This window comes from Triticum urartu, chromosome 5A (genome assembly GCF_056163025.1).
Source record: "Triticum urartu cultivar PI428250 chromosome 5A, HENAU_Tu73, whole genome shotgun sequence".
NCBI classification, from domain to species: domain Eukaryota; kingdom Viridiplantae; phylum Streptophyta; class Magnoliopsida; order Poales; family Poaceae; genus Triticum; species Triticum urartu.
The window spans coordinates 190,222,781-190,240,573 of record NC_141877.1 but is presented as its reverse complement, the minus strand read 5'-3'; the positions used below and the strand labels follow the sequence as shown (position 1 = coordinate 190,240,573).

Sequence of the window (17,793 nt, the reverse complement as noted above, 5' to 3'; positions counted from 1 at the left end):
CTTCATGGTCAACAGGATTCACTAATAGCATGGGCTGGAATTCGTATTGGCTTTGTACAGAGGAATAGCAGTTTCATATTTCTCATACTTGTTTTCCATGTTATTCTGTTGCTGGCTCATAGTTTCACCAATTTACAGTAGCAGGCTTCTAGCTATCTTATGGTTCTATATTTTGTGCATTATTTATCTCTTATGCATAAGAAATTACGCTATACAGAAAGTTGACTTTCAAGAAACAATTATTCCACAACACTTTACGTGGATTCTAAAATGAACATTGAATGTCAAGAAACATTTATTCCAGAAAGTTGCAGTTTGCTTAGGAAACATACAATTCTTGTTGTAAGTAATAGTACTACTGTAACAACTTTTTTGTATTTTTAATTTATATTGGGTGTTGTCATGGTAAGAGACACTTTTGTATTGTGCATATATTTCTTGCTATTTGTTTTCCATCTTGTTGAAGTTGGTAAAATATTTAGACGTCACCTACCCGAGTTTCTGAATGAATGTTGAAGTTTTGTTTGTTGATCTAATAATATACTAGCCTAGCATCGAACATATTAAAAAATACCACTGAAATTAATGTATTATGTAATCATGTACATATGTTTGCCTATTCTCTTGTTAGGTGGCATCAACTAAAGCAAGGCTTGGTTTATAAAATGGATGCAAAGCAATTAACATGTTGAATTTTACATGGGAGGAGGGGGTGCACTATATCCTCCATATGACTTTATTCATCAGTTGCTATGTATATTCCTGTTTCCTTTGGCAAGAAATGTATATTCACAGAACTCCTTAATTTGAAAACCATCATGTTGTTATATCTTGACACTTGTGCTTGTGATATAATTCTTGTGTATTCTGAAGTTAAAACACACACAGTACAAACGCCGATGTTTACAAACAGGTACACACACTCATCCTTATGAACGCATGCATGCACACTCTATCCATATGAGCACCTCCAAGATACTGAGCCAGTTGGTCTTGAGATTATCGACAAAAACATCGCCCACCATGACAATCGTCACTGTTTTCAAATGTATGTGACAATGAGAGAATATTAACGTGAGGTGTTTATTGAATTCATGCTCCAGCCAATTCATCAAAAAATCTGAACTGATGAAGCGAAATGGACAATATATTTCAACTAAATGTAATGCACTATCATGTTTAGGTTTATTTAGTGCTTAGATGTGTGATCGATGTAGAACGTACGATCTTCTATTTTAATACTGCGTTGGTGGGGTCTTGAACTCAAAAGACCTCTTGGCTTGGATACCATATTGATTCATGCTTCAGCCAACTTATTCAAAAGTTTGAACTAATGAAGAGATGGGCAATATATTTCAACTAAATGTAATGTACTATCATCCTTGATGGAAAGGATATGAACAATGAAAGAGAAGAGAGATGACTATGTGATAGCAAGGTCGGAGGTGAGGTCCAAGGTTTGTCAGAAAATAGGAGGCAGCTAGGGAGAATTAACATTTTTTTTTATTTTTTTTGCGAGAGAATGCACATGATGTCACGTCTTGTTGTGATGGTGAATATGGAGGAAATGGAAAGAAACGAGATATGAAATATTACCTTATGTCTTCCCACAATCTTGGTATATATCTAAAAGTATATATATTACCTGTATATGTAGAAAAGTTGAGGGACAACATTTTCATGAAGAAGATAAAAGATGGCCACAACTTATGCTTTTGGACTCATCTATATTTCTCTTGTGCCCGTAGCAACGCACGGGCATTCTAATAGTTATATTCTAACGCAAACAGCTGTTCACTGTAGCTCTGAGCCATCGGCCGGTGTAAACAGCGCACCACGGAGCCGCCCCTCCCAGCTATTCTCTCCCTAGTCCCTACTTTCCTTAAAAAAAAAAGCTATTCTCTCCCTACTACTCAAAAAAAAAAAGCTATTCTCTCCCTACTACTCAAAAAAAAAAAGCTATTCTCTCCCTACTACTCAAAAAAAAAAAGAAGCTATTCTCTCCCTCTCCTCCCGACCCGACACAAGCCGAATTCCCCAACCCCTCCTAACCAAAGCACCGCGTCGGCGTCCAAACCCTAGCCCCGCGCGCGCGCGAGTTGCGAGGAGGGCAGGAGGATGGACGGCCCCAAGAGGTCGCAGCTGCGGGTGCGGCTCCGGGTGACGGCACGCCGGCGGGGCGGCGATGGAGCGGACAGGGCCGGGCCGGGCGGTGGCACCGGGGGCGAGCGGAAGCGGCGCATGGACGCCCCACTCATCAACTCCGCGGCCAAGCTGCAGCGCCGCGAGATCGGGGGGCGGCAGCTCGCCGCGCGCGGCGGCGGCGCCGCGGCCGCCGTGCCTGAGCGGTTCCGGAACATGCAGCTCCAGGTAAGCTACCGACCGCGGCGTCCCCCTGCGCATTTTTGGGGATGGTGTGGCCGGTGGTCTCCGGATCTCTATGGTTTGGCTTCTCGTTGGTCGTAATTGAGGAGGCGAAGCCATCGTTTTGTGGCGCCGTGAATGGTTTGGGAGGCAAAATTGATGGGGAGTTTTGCTTGAGGGTGACTTTCTTTTGCGTTAACTTTTAAGGTTGTGATCCGGCAGAAGTTTTGGTTTTCGGGACCTAAGTTCGTTGAGTTCATACGGAAAAATGTCAGATCTTGAGGGTTGTTCCGAGGGTTCTGTATTGTGTAGGCAGCGTTGAGACTGTTACTTCTGGCATGCGGAGTTCCATTTCAGATAATTGAATTGCCAGTATCTGGGTTATGGCTACTGAATTGAGTTGTGGCGTCCCCGGTTAGGATTGGATCTTTGGTATTATGCTACGGGTTATTCAATAAGTGAACCAGATGGTTTAAAATGGCATTTCATGAAATCGTTTTAAAAGGACCTTCCAAGTTCCAACTATCTCAATACTCACGAGAGTGCGTATCATATATTAAAGGGGTAGGAAAGGGTTACAGAAGAAACCCTGCCGCCAGAGTGGGATTGTTACACGGTAGCCCGCCGGCTACCATTCCACACACGCCCTACATCCAACTACTCTGGATACACCCACCGCTATGGCCGCGAGGAAATTCGCGCGATCACCCTTAAGGATCCCGGCCGATTGCCAAACACGCCCCTCCAAATCAATCCGACGTATGACCTCCTGGAATGACGGCAGGGCACCGTCAAAGATGATGGCATTCCTATGCTTCTATACCTCCCACAGCACCAAAGTGATGAGGGTCCTGAATGGAAACAATGGTGTTCGCCAGGGCCATCCTATCTAACTGCACATATAATACTGAAGCAACTTTTTTACTAAGTAGTGATGTCTGTATTTTCGGAACCAATATTCCGACGCGAACTACTACCCCTGTTTCTAAATATAAGATGTTTTGGCAGTTTTAATTGAACTGCCAAAAAAGAAGTACCCCCTCCTATCCAAATTAATTAAAGCACACTTAGTACAACTTTGTACTAAAGTATACAAAGTGTGTATGGTTATAATAAGTGTGTGTAAAGTTGTACTAAGTGTGCGTCAATTAATTTGGATCGGAGGGAGTACCACTAATTATATTATACCATTTTAACCATATGCATTTAGAGTGTTTACTTTCTTTCCAAAATAAGAAGTACCTCTAATTATATTATATTGGAGGAAAGGAAAAATGGCCTAAAAAAGAGGGATCGTACACAGCTGAAGTACATGTCCGGGTCACGCCTATGTGTATGGGTTATACTAGAGAAGAATTGAACAGGGCACCTTATCCTATGTAGCCATTACTGGTTGAACTTGCATCTGCCAGTGCAACTATGCACAATAACACACCACACAAAATTTTGGATAGCTGGAGTCTGGAGACTGCTTCAAGTCACTCGAGCTGACTCAGTTTGCCACCTTCGTTGACCTGGTTAGAGCATCTCCAACCGGGGACCTCAAATCCTCCTCATATGTCCGGGTGGACAGCCTGGATAGTGCTCGGACAAGAGAAAGAAGGAAAAAGGCTACCCAACCAGGCCTCATAAATCATCCTCGTATGTCTGAGCTGTCCGCGAACCTCAAATCCAGTCCATATGTGAGGAGGAAATGAGGGCTCTGGGCGTGCCAGGACAGCCCGCCATGTCGAACCTGGACCACCCTGGACCACTTTTTTCTTTCTTTTCTCTTTCTCCATCCCCACCAATCATATGCATGTGCCCTGACAATTTGGGGGGACACCGCTGCGTGCACGGACAAATCAGTGTTCGAAACGGACACACCCGGTCACCCGGACACTGACCGGGTGTGTACGCGGACATATAGGGGCTCAGATTAGGCAAGTCTGTTTGGAGATGCTCATACAATTTTCTGTTGCTTGTTGAAAAGCATATGTTTTGGGGGTATTTTGCAGCCTTAATAAGCTAGCTTAAATAGCTTGTTACTTGCAGAAGACTGGATTTGAGCCTCGAAGCATTTGTGATTACTAGTAAATGCACACGTGCAACGCACGTTAATATTTAGGCAATATATTAACTGCACGCGTTGCACGTTAATATTTAGACAATATATTAATTGCACGCAGATATTAGGTATGCTATTATTTGTGTGTTAATTTTGTGATTAGTGCAATATTTGGTATGATATTAATTGCACGTTAAACACGTTTAACGCTCGCCATTGGAGCAGTGTAGGTCGTTGGATTGACTTAGTTTGATGGCCGAGATCAATTGGATCTGCCCCTTTGGGTCTTTTTATATTGGTATAGATATAGATATAGATACTTCTCGACGTGGCTATTTTCCACTCCCTCCGTCCCATAATGTAATACGTTTTTTGACACTACACTAGTGTCAAGGAATGTCTTACATTATGGGACAGAAGGAGTACGTTAGATAAGCTTAAACTGTGTCACTTCCATGTGATAGTTATAATGCTCAAGATAACTCAGTGCTGACCTGCTGGATCCTGATTCCTTATTTGCTGAATTAGTGGTTCTATTGTTTTTTCCTCAACTTCGATTTTTGTAGTAGAAGACCCAAAATGGGCATATCGTTACATATTTAGCTAGCGAAATTTCAGCTAAGGTGTACAACTTGTGTCTATATGTAATCTGCTACTCCCTTCACAAATATAAGATGTTCTGAACTTCTTTCTGAATCGGATATATATATATATATATTATATATATATATATATATATATATATATATATATATAAAGTTTTAGTGTGTTTGTTCACAAACTTATGTTTTAATGTGTTTGTTCACTCATTTCAGTCAGTATGTAGTCCATATTCAAATATCCAAAACATCTTATATTTATGAACAGAGGGAGTACTAAGACTTCCACTATGTACAATTGCTCACCTTTTATGTTATTCTTATTTGGGAAAAAATACATTATATTTTCCTCTTAATATGAATCATCTAAATAAGAGTAAAGCGACATCATAAATAGCTTCCAGTATGTATAATTGCTCGTCCTGTATGGGGTTCTTAATTGAGAAAAAACTACATTACATGTTCCTCTTAATATGAATCATCTAAATATGAGTAGACTGACATTATTAATATATATTTGGTGCAGGAAGAGTTTGACACATATGATCATGATGCTCACCTATTTGTGAAGCTACAGTTTCTCAAAAAAAGATCCAAAATTATTGAGATCGTCGCAGCAAAAGATATTATATTTGCTCTTGCTCACTCTGGGCTTTGTGCTGCTTTTAGTCGAGGTAGGTATTTGCGCCTCCTGTAAAACGTGTCTGTATTTGACAGGCAGTGATGAAGACCAGTGATGTTATTTGACCTCTTGCATTGTGTTTTTGCTTCTGCAGTAACAAATAAGCGGTTATCCTTCTTGAATTTAAGCCCGGACGAAGTGATCCGGAGTTTGTTCTACAACAAGAACAACGATTCACTTATTACTGTCTCAGTTTATGCATCAGACCATTTTAGCACATTGAAGTGCAGAACAACCCCAATCGAGTAAGAGCATATGCTAATGCCTTAATCTGTAACTTGTCAAGAAACACTCTTATATATTCCCTCCGTTCCTAAATATTTGTCTTTCTAGACATTTCAAACAGACTACAACATACGGATGTATGTAGACATATTTTAGAGTGTAGATACACTCATTTTGCTCCGTATGTAGTCACTTGTTGAAATCTCTAGAAAGACAAATATTTAGGAACGGAGGGAGTATATTTTACTGTTACCTGTGATTTTCTATATTTACAAGTTATGCAATTGCATATTTAGTTTTTTTTTTACTTTTTCATGATAATGTCGCTATTTTCATTGAATACAGTTAACTTACTAAAGTTCTTATATGTTCAATATATATGCGTTCTTTCAGGTATATAAGGAGGGACCAATTAGATGCTGGGTTTCCTCTTTTTGAATCGGAATCTCTAAAGTGGCCTGGCTTTGTTGAGTTTGATGATGTAAATGGAAAAGTACTCACTTACTCGGCCCAGGATGGGTATGCCTTCTTAAACATTCGTCACATTATAATGTGCACTAAACAATGTTTACTGTTGTAATGGTCAATACTTTTTCTGGCAGTATCTACAAGGTTTTTGATCTGAAGAACTATTCCTTTCTATATTCAATACCTGATACCAATGTGCAGGAGATAAAGATTAGGTCTGCACCCTTTTCCTTGTTTATTATATTTTTCGTTTTCATATTCGAACCATGTTAAGTTATTCCTTTGATTTCTCCTTTCAGTCCAGGAATTATGCTCTTAATATATGATCGAACGCCAAGTTATGTTCCTTTGAGGATATTATCTATTGAAGATGGAAAGCCACTCAAATTATTCAAGCACTTGTTGCACCGCGGCAAGAAAATTGATTTTATTGAGCAATTCAATGAGAAGCTCCTTGTGAAGCAAGAAGACGAGAACCTTCAGATACTTGATGTATGGCACGATACATCAGTTTATTATACTTATCTTGTAACTTTTACTGTTTTGTAAGCCTAATAGCTTCTTCTTCATGAAGGTACGAAGTTCTGAGCTAATTGAAATCAGTATTGAGAAGTTTATGACCCCGTCAGCATTCATTTTTCTGTATGAGAACAATCTCTTCTTGACATTCCGAAACAGAACAGTTGCTGTATGGAATTTCCGAGGAGAGCTTGTTACATCGTTTGAGGACCATTTGCTATGGCATCAAGATTGTAGTACCAACAATATTTACATTACAACCGACCAGGATCTGATTATATCCTACTGTAAATCCGATGCAGCGGCTGATGACGGTACAGGTGCACCCTAATTTCTTCTCCAACAATTAAATTGCATTATTTGTGTCCAACTACTTCCTGTCATTTGGATAGTCTGCCCACAGTGGCAAGTTGTACTTGCATGTATGCTCTGTCATCTACGGATTGCTAATATCAATATATTGGGCAGTTATACAAAGATAAGATATGGTATATGACCAAATAAATGTGATTAAATTCATTTGGTTTTGTACAACTAGTTATGGAAAATTATCTTAACTCAAGTGATGCACATGCAGCTTCTTCAATTGGATCCATCAACATGAGCGACATTATGACTGGCAAGTGCATTGCCAAGATTGCAGCGAATGATCCTGCCCTTAGTATAGCCCCTCGCAAGAATGGTAGCCCTTCAATCTGGAGTAGTATCCCAGAAGCTCTGGAGGATGTCACAGCACTGTTCTACGACGAGGACAGGAACGAGATCTACACTGGCAACAGTCAGGGGCTGGTGCATGTATGGTCCAGTTAGGTGGTATATATATACATGTCACTTTTTGATGTGATGAGAAGATTGGATGCATTCAGTGCTGCATTCTGTATCATCTCCGGGTTTGGTTACCTCTGCAGTAGATTGTAATTCCTGGGGGGCAGTATGAGAAAATGTAGTTCCCTGTAAATATTTTGTGTGATAGTGTTATCTACCATGCAATAGTTAGTTTAGAAAAAGCTCATCTACAGCTTTCTGTAGGAACCTTGTGCTATTTTTCATTTATGTCCATGAAATGATGCGTTTTCAACAAATTTACATGTTTCTTGACTCTGGTAATCATCTTTGGAATTTACTGAGAGGGCATAACTATGCTATGTACCCACTTCATTTGCGTTGAGAAGAAATAAGTACTCCCTGTCCCATAATATAGGTCGTTTTTGCAAGCTAACATAGATTGTTAAAACGTCTTATATTATGGGACGGAGGGAGTACAAGAGAAGCTAATTTTTTTTAAATAATACATTTTTTTTATTAATTTGCATAAATATTACGCTCAAAAAATAATTTTTGAAAATAATACACCGTCGGCCCGCAGCAGGCCGAGTGGGCCTAGTCGGTCCACAACAGGCTGACTGAGACCCTATCGGCTTGCTGTTGGCCGATTGGCCTGTCGGCCACCAGTTCAGGTCCAGTCGGCCAGTAGTGGGCCGACAGGGCCTAATTGGCCAGCTGTGGGCCGACAGCGACTAATTGGCCAGCTGTGCGCCGACAGGGACTAATTGGCCCGCTGTGGGCTGACCGGTGCATGCCACCATTTTTTTCCCGAACGATCATTGGATTTTTTTATAAACTGTGACGTATTTCGTGTAACCCTTTGCCCATAATATTTTCCCGCCATATGTTCACGCCAACTCTTTCCCGCCACCCGTTTTCCGCCATATATTCGCGCCAACTCTTTCCCGCCATATGTTCGCGCCAACTCTTTCCCGCCATATGTTCGCGCCAACTCTTTCCGCCACCCGTTTCCCGTCATATGTTCGCGCCAACTCTTTCCCGCCACCTGTTTCCGCCATACCGCAGTCGTTCTTTCCCGCCATTTTCTCATCCCTACCTATAAAACCCCCTTCAGACAGAGGAGGATAAGCATTCCAGTGTAGTGTAGTTGAGATGTCCCATTATCCTTTCGATCGTAGTTTTCACCCTGAGATGAGCAGGACTCTTCTGAGGCTAGTTACCGATTTCAGGATGGACAATAGGATAGTCCCATGGGACGAACTCACCGGTAGTGACACCATAATGAATGAGTTGGCTCATGAATTACGTATGTCTGGGTGGCCTGAAAGGACCTATGAGGAGGTACGTATAGAACTTCTTAGGTTGCATGCAAGGTGGAAGAAGGTAGTGGAGCCGGAGAGTGAAACTTTCAGAAGGGCTGCAGAAAAGCATCTCTTGCAGCTTTCCTGTTCCTCACCGCTGCATCTCTTGCAGCTTTCCTGTCCCTCACGTGTCTCTGCGTGCACACATTAAGTCTGTCGCGTATCAAATTGTACCTCCATAGCTGGTTCTGCTTGCAGAGTTTTTTGAACAGATTCATCAGGTTCTTATTTCTAAACTGCGAGAAGAAATTAGCCCCCAGATGGCGCATGCACCAACGGCTCTGCAAGTCCTGCCATGGAACTTGTTCCTCAGGGCCTGGGTTTGTCAGTGTCCTTATCGCACTGAGTATACCTGCATGCCTATCATGAAGGATGCACACATTGGGCTTCTCATTCACAACTGATATTTTCAACTGCCTGAAGAACCATGTCCAACTTTCAATGTTCTCACTCTCCACAAAAGCAAATGCGAGTGGGATGACTTGATTTTGGCCGTCTTGACCTATGGCTGTTAGGATCTGACCCTTGTACTTGCCTGTGAGAAAAGTACCGTCAACACATATCACCGGTCGGCAATGCCTGAAAGCTTCGATGCATACACCGAAAGAGAAGAAGAGACGATGCAACACCCTCACAGTTGGGAACTCTGGCATGAACATGTCTTGGATATCGATATATGTGCCTGGATTCCGCTGCTGCAGGGTGTGGAGGAGCTGGACAACAGAGTCATATGCATCAAAATAAGAACCAAATCTTCTCTCAAGCGCCGCATGCTTAGCCCTCCAAGCCTTGCCATAAGAAATTCTGTACTTGAACCTGGCGAAGACTTTTGTTTGGACTGCCTTCACTTCCATAGCTTTGCCCTGCACTATCTCATCGTAAAACAACCGAGCAATAAGCGTCGATGAAAGGTTGGCATGATCATGAGGGATGCAGGGAATAAGACAACTATGATTAACTAAGTCACTTATCACCCAACTTGTGCCATACTTAGGGAGAAAGCCGTGCACCCTGGCGGGATAATCTGCGTTCTTGCATACCATTGTCAGGAATTTCTGACTAGACACCTGAGCTGTGAAAACCCTTTGCGTGGACATTGCCCAGTTAATTATTGCATCTTTTAGGGCTTGCTTGTTCGGATACATAGCACCCGTCGCAATATTGTTCTGGTGATATTGCCAGGCTGAATCATGTCCATCATTCACGGTCATTGCAGATGAGAAGTCATGATTCCACGATGCAGGATTCGGGACCTCCTCTGCATTTTCTTCTTCATCTGACTCGTCAGAATCATCGACATGACCCCTTTCAACATCGGTGTCTTCTTCTTCCATCTGGTCCTGCATGTGCCCATCTACCTCGTCAGCGTCCACCTCGCCATTGTAATCACCATCGGCATTTCCTACTTCTACCTGACTACTCTGCCCTGGTTCATAACCATAAGCATTTCCTCCTTCTACCTGACTGCTCTATCCATGTTCGTAATCATCATCTCCAGCATTTGACATAGATAACCGCCTCCCTACACTGCTATGACCAGGATCGTAGCCACCCTCGCCTTCATGTGCAGTGACCTCCTTCATGACGGGAAGCACTAAAGCAACAGGATTGCATCCCCTTCGTTCACAACCTTGTAACCACCGCACCCATTCGGAGTCTCGCTCTATCGGCCTCAAATAAAAGTAAATTATTGAACTTGACCGTGTCCACAATGCATGAACACCGACGGTGTGTGTTTCAGTATCAAGACCTAAACTTGCCGCAATCCATTCTTTCAACTGACTGACTGACCATGTTTGAGGTGCGCTCATTGGCACATCTATATGAGTAAATTCACTCAAATCTGCTCCCATCTCAGTTGTTTGGACAGTACCAGGACCATAGCAAAATCTGAAGTTCACTACATCGGACATCTCGGCTCACCTATTTTTTTCAACAACGAAATATAGGTATTAAGCAACAACTTAATATACCCCCACTAAGAAATATTAGACATGTCTATATATTAGCTAGCTATATATTACAGAATATTAACGGAGTAACTAATACCATTGAAAAAAATAGCGCTATATCGCCGCTAATAGCACGCTATAGCATATAGAGAATTGTCTCGCTAAAATAAATCAATGTACTACCGGAGCATTATAGCACGCCAATAGCATATTTTCAGGGGTGACGCTATTTTCTATAGCGCGCTATTTTTTTCATTGACTAATACTACCGGAGCAACTAAAATATTTTTACACAACTAATTAGTTAACATCTAAATATATTTACGTATACTACCGGAGTAACTAACAATAATCACACACCTAATTTATTTCACATCGAAACATATTAACAAATACTACCGGAGCACCTACGAAAAATAAAATGTTGGTTGAAATATACCCTTGAAGCGTGCGTGCGAACGACGAACGACGGCCTTCAATCACCGGAATCGGAGCGGGAAACTCCACCAAACTGCCGGAGCTTCACCTCCACCGCCTCCACCACACTGCCCCAACTTCTCCACCACCACCTCCACCTCCACCGCCGCAACAAGCTCCACCAATGAGCTGGAAAAAAAACTCCACCTAAATGCTCACCATGACCGCCACGAGCTACCCCATCAGTAGATCGAGGTCTCTTTTGGTTGCCCTAACTGAGTAGAATCCATTCACGGTGCCAAATCCGCAAATAAATGGTTCATTTAGGTGTAGAAATTGAGGGCATTTTGGTGTACAGAGAGGAGAAGGAAAGAACAGAAGAAGAACCCTCGCATGCGTGGGAGGAGGAAGAAGAGGCAGGGAGCCTGCCGTGCCGCGCGAGGTGGGTCCACACCCTGTCGGCCCGCAGCTGGCCGATCGGCCCGCGGTAAGCCGATAGGCCTGCGGTAAGCCGACAGGGGCTCGCCCCGTGACCGCCGGGCCGACAGCTCCCTCTCTCCCCCTCGCGACGTGGCCTGCCCAATCCGCGCGCGACACGTCGCAGGCTGGCCAGCTGTCGGCCAGCTACTGGCCGAGTGCACCCAGTCGGCCTGCTGTGGGCTGACTAGGCCCAGTCGGTCCGCAGCGGGCCGACGGTGTATTATTTCTGAAATTCTTTTTTTAGCGTAATATTTATGCAAATTAATAAAAATAGGTATTATTTAAAAAAATTAGCACAAGAGAAAGGGTGCCAAAGTGTGTCTCTTCTTGTACCTTGAGCGTGTTTGTGTGTCTTGTATCCTGGGAAAGCAATCAGGTGGCGGCCTGTGTAGACCCAACAGGTGACTTGATTGGTGCCTGTGATAGGCGGGTTGAGTGATTGTAACATCAGCATAATGGTGCCTGTGATAGGCTGGTTGAGTGATTGTAACACCAGCATAAGTAAATTTGGTCATCGCCTCCTGCTACCTGAGCATTTTCAGTTCTAATTCAAGTTCTGTAACCAACAAAACGCACAGCGAGTCTAAGAGCATCTTCAGCCGCGCCCTCAACAAGGTCCCCAGGCGATATTTCGGCCGCCGGCGTCGAAAAATCGACCCAGTCGCGTTTTTAAAGGCCTTTTTTTGCCGGCTCAGGCCGAAATTGGCGCCGGCGGACCTAGGCCGAACCCAGCACGTTGGGGGCGCCGACCGAATCGTTTTTGGCGCGAAAGTCGGCGGGCCCTCCTTGGCAGCGACTCGGCTCTTCTCGCCGCTTTATCGTCCTCATCGCCTCGGTTCCCGCGGCGAATCAATGCCAAAGCTGTCACAGGCTGTCGCGCCGGTCAGCCTCCTCCATTGATGCCTCACGGGCGGCGCAGTGAAGACCGGACGATGCGCGTCCCTCGCCCGCCACGCGTAACATGGCGGCCATGCGTACGCGCGGCACCTCCGCCTATATAAGCCGCCCCCAGCGCGCCGGTGACGCACAGACTCTCCATCGCCGACGCCCCGTTCCTCCCCCGTCCCTCCCTCTCCTCTCGCCGTTCCAGTTCAACCATGGCCGAGCGCTTCCCAGGCGACGGCGCGGCAGCGAACGGCTTCGGTCGCCGCCACCTCCACGAGGATGAAACTCGGCTCCTCTATGAAGCCGAGTACCCGGTCTCGCCGGGCATGCGGGTGCCCGGGGCGTGGAGGATCAGCGCCGGCGGGGTCCCGGTGCCACCACCGCCCACCGGAGCGACACGACATGCGGAGATCGCGCGTATCCGCGCCTCTCTGCCGCGGGCGGTGAGGGAAGGCCCACGGTACGTCCCCGACAGCCCGCTGTGGGAGCCCTACTTCCGCCGCCGCCATGCCGAGCAGCTCGAGGCCACCAACGGCGTCGTGCCCTCCGGGAGGCTCAACTCCGAAGGCCGCCGCCGATGGTGGGGCGTGCCCGGCCGCACGCTGGAGGCCGTCCTCGAGTACATCAAGGGCGGCAACACGCCCAGGCTGGAGTACCCCGCTCCCCCGTCCTTTTCCTGCCGGCGTGGGAGCTCGTGGACGGCGAGGCGCATGGACCCGGGTGCGTCCTCCTCCTTGTCCGTTCGCTCGACCGGCTCTCCCAGCCTCCGCCCCGTCAAGCCGGAGCCCCAGGACACGCCGGTCATCCACCGCACCCGCAGCTCCGGCGTCCGCATCGCCGACTCCTCCCCCACCTTTGGCCACCTCGCCCTCGTTAGGCCGAAGGCGGAGCCCGGCCTCCCCGCGGAGTACGAGGCCATAGTCCGGCGTGGCTTCTCCGACGAGGAGGCCCTAAAGTGGGCGCGTGATGACTACCTCCATGACGAGATGGTCCGGCAGCGCTGAGCCCTGGAGGAGATAGCCGCCCGCAAGCGTGGGCGCGAGGACGAGCATGGCGTGGTGATCCTCGACAGCGACGAGGACGAGGACGCCCCCGGACCGTCCAACCCGCCGCGCCAACCTGGGGAGGGGTGCAGCAGGGATGGCGGCCGCGGAGGAGGCGACAACGACGACGATGACAACGGCGACTACACACAGTTCTACAGGCTCCTCGGCATGTAGAGCTTCAAGGGCGGCGGGAGGCGAGGGCAACGACGGGCCGCGGCGAGTAGCTTTTTTTTTTCTTTTTCTTTTTGTAAAATATTTTAAATATGTATGAACTCGCGGAAGTTTGGATGAATTTGTGCCTAGTTTGTGGTTTTCAAATAAATCGTGGGCGCCGCGACTGGGGGCATCACGCCCCCAGCACACGGTTTTCGCCGGTGCGCCCCAAGGGGGTGATTTTAGCGCCTCCTGGGGGGCCAACGGCTAGATATGCTCTAAGGGCCCTCTTTCCACTTCTCTGTTGTTCCGGGTGGGATGGGCTGAGGACCCTAGGGCTTCGGTTCGGTGGTGGTAGGGTTAGACATGAATTTAGTGTTAGCTTTAGTTCGGCGGTGGTGAGATGATGACGGGGCCGTTGGCATCGAATGAGATATTCCTCCCTTGTCCTTATTCCGGTGATGCTTCTTCGTATCGTCAGATGGTGTGTCCTTAGATCTGGTTTTCCAAGTCAGGTGTTTTTTCTATAGGTTTATCTTGGTCGCGCCGTCCTGTGTTCTTTGGCTCCAGCTCTGGCGGATGAAGATTGGCCATTCTTAGCCTCAACGGAGAACGTGTGAGAGTTGTCTTCTCCAACTGTATCTGGCCGAAACCAGGGCATTTTACGTGCCATCTTGGACAATTTTCTTTTCTTTTGAGGCGGCAATTCGCTACGCAAATCATAGTCGCCGGCATTTTCTGGTCTGCATCGACGACTTTCTGGCTTGTGCTTCTACAAGCTCTTGGGTTTAAACAGGTTTGCTCTGTTGTGACAAAGGCCAGAAGGCAGCAACGAGCTTTTCTTATGGCGCGTCGCTAGTGGATGCAGGAGGAAGAAACTTTCACCTCTCAAAGATTTGGATGTATTTTTCATTTTTCAATAAGAGTTTTTGTAGGAGTTTGTGCTACTTAATCTATGGCCTTGGTCTTTTTCCATAAAAAAATCTAGCCGCCTGCTTCTTCTTTTTTTTTGAAAAGGAGGAGGACCCCCGGCCTCTGGATCTGGACGATGCATGCAACTACTTTATTAATTATTCAATCAAGACCTTACAAAGTCATACAATAGTAAGACTAAAGCCACCGTCTAGGCAACATCTGTCGCTACTACTATCCAGTTGATGTAGGGATGCTGATAGCCTGGGCCTAATATCAAACATACCTCGCAGCAAAACTTAACATCTAAGACCCGAGGTCCCAACCAGGACGCCTGCCAGGTATGGGGCACCCACCAGTCCGACGCACTCCTCAACCAGGACGCCTGCCGGGTATGAGGCCGCCACAGCCACCTGCCACCAATCCATCTTCAGTGTTGTATTGCTGCATCTACCTTGCCCGGTCTAGCTGCCGTCGACGCCACCACGACGCCAGACAACGCCACCATCCCGCGCTCGTCCATCATCACACGCCCACCGGCGAGACCCCGCTTCTCCATGCCGCTGAGTCACGCCGTTGTCGACATGCTAGATGCCATGCCGCTCATCTGACGCGAAACACCACCTGTTGCCACTGGTCCCATTCCCTCCGCATGCAGTTCCTCAAACCAAGCACCCAAAAGCCCCAGGCGGCGCCTCCAAGAAGGGTACAACACACACAGTGTCGCCGCCGCCCAATCTAAGGAGATTTAGGGTTTTCACCCGGGCATGGGGTTGGGGTGGAGGGCAGGGACCTCGACGGCGCCTGCAAGGAGGAGAACGGCGACCCTGGTCATCGCCACCATCGGGATGAACGAGTCATCCAGAGTTTCCTCAGGTCTGATGCCACCTCTACCAGCCCCCGCAAACGCACCGAGACCGACGACTGCGATCGTAAGCCACCAAGTGCAGCGGGAGAGAGCCAGCAGCGCGGAGGAGATCCACCGGTGACTCACCACCCATGCAGTCAAGACGCCGTCCATCCACCCCCCGCGTACGACGCCAGCCGAGGGCGCCGCCGCCATGCCTAACGGAACCACCGCCCCTGGCCCAGGTCCCTCCATGAAGGCCCGACGAGATCCGCCACGAGCGACGAGATCCGGCACCGCGCGGCCGACGCCATCGCCCAAGCCCGTCGTCGACCGATCCCGCCACCGAGAGCCCGCACGCCGCCGGGAGTCCCACACCCATGGATCTGGGCACCCGTGCACTGCCGCGAGTCCGCTGCCACCGGGATCCACCACACCGTCGGGAGGGCCGCACCCCGCGGATCAGGACGCCCACGCCGCCGCAGATCCGGGAACGGGAGGAGAGACCATCCGCCGTTGCCGTCACACGCATAGGTGCTTCTTAACCCGGTTGAAGCACCAAAATGTCATTCTATAGCGTTCACACCATGTGTCTGGATGTAACATCCCAATTTTCAATTTGGATGTTAATCATTAGGTCATCATATGCATCCATGATTTGAGCATTTTTGAATTTGATTTATTTGGACATTTTTGATCCAAGAGGCCTTAAGCAACTCAAGGACCATTTGAGAGAGTTGGAGGTTTTCATAAAATTTCATTTTTGAATTTTCAAAATTTGGTAATTTGGATCAAGGTGATTTTTATCTGAAATTATTTTTCCAATTTTTTGAAAATAAACAAAATAATGAGAGAAGATAATATGACTTCTTCAATACAACGAGGAAATAATGGACATTTAATTTTGAATAAAAATATATTTTATTTGAATTTTATTCGGTTAAGTTAGGGAAAAATTGCATTTTAGCCCAGAAAAATATTCACTTTATCCTAAATATTAGGAGAGGACCATGAAAATTATTTTTGAGATTTTAGGATTTTTTTTATTTTATTTTGGATTTTTTTTCTTTCTGTCTGCGGCGATTTTTTTTAAATCGCACGTGCCGACTGGGCCGTCCCAGTCGAAGCCAGGCCAAGGCCCGAGCCGCCGCCGCCTTCCCCACTCGCGCATCGCCCGTGTCCTCGCCGGACTCCGGCTAGGAGTCCGGGTCGGAGCCGCCTCCCGCCGACCCCCTCCCCAAGTCGGCCAGCCCCCTCCCTTTATAAGCCGACCCCGCCGCCCCTCCTCCTCCCAAGTCGCCGCCGCCCCGAGCCGCCCGCACCGCGTCGCCGCTTGCCGCCGCCCACCCCGTGCCGCCGCCGCCAGTCCGCGCCGCTGCCGACGCACCACCCCGCCGCCGCCTCGCGTTGCCGGAACCTCGTCGAAGTTTGCCGCCGCCGCCGGTTTTTTTCCCGAACCGGTATAACTGCTAAAACCCGCCCGGTTTTTATTTAGTTCGGTTTTATTTTTTTAGATCGGTTTATTTATTAGGTTAATTTATTTAGTGATCATTCGCCCGTTTGGTTCTGTTAGCGAACGAATTCGTTCGTTAGTCTCTGTTAGTGGACGTTCGTCCGATAGATTTTTCTTTTTCACTTTATTTTTCAGCCTGGGACCTATCCGTGATTAGTTTTCTTACAGATTAGTCTCTGATCTTTAAAACCTCAATACTTTTTGCTCATTTATCCAAATCCAGTGAAACCAACGCCAAAATCTTCGTCTTGATCCCCTCTGTCCAGATAAACAACGTGAACATGATTTGAAAATTTTAAATTTGGTTTCAAGAAGATTTGAATTTGAACTTTTTTGATCGTAGTTTGAGTTTTGTAACTCCGATTCGATTGACTCTTTTTGCAAATCGAAGCTCTTCACTTGAACTTTTTGGTTTAGACCTTTTCTTTTGGTTTCACCCTTGCATCTTATGCTTGAGTGCTTATGTATGCCATTGTTTGTTCACGGTAGAGTTTCCGGAGTGCGAGGCTTGCTACTACGAAACTCTAGGGTTTTTCG

General features: G+C 46.7%; 1 protein-coding gene and 1 pseudogene across 1 annotated transcript; one reads left to right on the top strand and one right to left on the bottom strand.

Annotated features, from left to right (window-relative positions):
• Positions 1–1,979: 1,979 nt before the first annotated feature.
• On the top strand, positions 1,980–8,011 carry LOC125508451 (uncharacterized). The gene is made up of 8 exons (XM_048673166.2): positions 1,980–2,370; positions 5,537–5,684; positions 5,787–5,937; positions 6,311–6,436; positions 6,520–6,600; positions 6,685–6,877; positions 6,960–7,224; positions 7,482–8,011. Exons 1-8 carry the CDS (start codon positions 2,119–2,121, stop codon positions 7,712–7,714), a joined length of 1,449 nt encoding a protein of 482 aa, XP_048529123.1. The 5' UTR covers positions 1,980–2,118; the 3' UTR covers positions 7,715–8,011.
• A 1,087-nt stretch (positions 8,012–9,098) lies between these two features.
• Positions 9,099–10,964, bottom strand: LOC147970765 (uncharacterized; annotated as a pseudogene).
• Positions 10,965–17,793: the final 6,829 nt, after the last annotated feature.

Excerpts from the sequence above, each read along its gene's own strand:
- LOC125508451 (XM_048673166.2), top strand. The coding sequence starts at position 2,119 with ATGGACGGCCCCAAGAGGTCGCAGCTGCGGGTGCGGCTCCGGGTGACG. Across the intron at positions 6,437-6,519 it reads ACTTACTCGGCCCAGGATGG|TATCTACAAGGTTTTTGATC; the intron begins GTATGCCTTCTT and ends TTTTTCTGGCAG. Across the intron at positions 6,601-6,684 it reads GTGCAGGAGATAAAGATTAG|TCCAGGAATTATGCTCTTAA; the intron begins GTCTGCACCCTT and ends TTCTCCTTTCAG.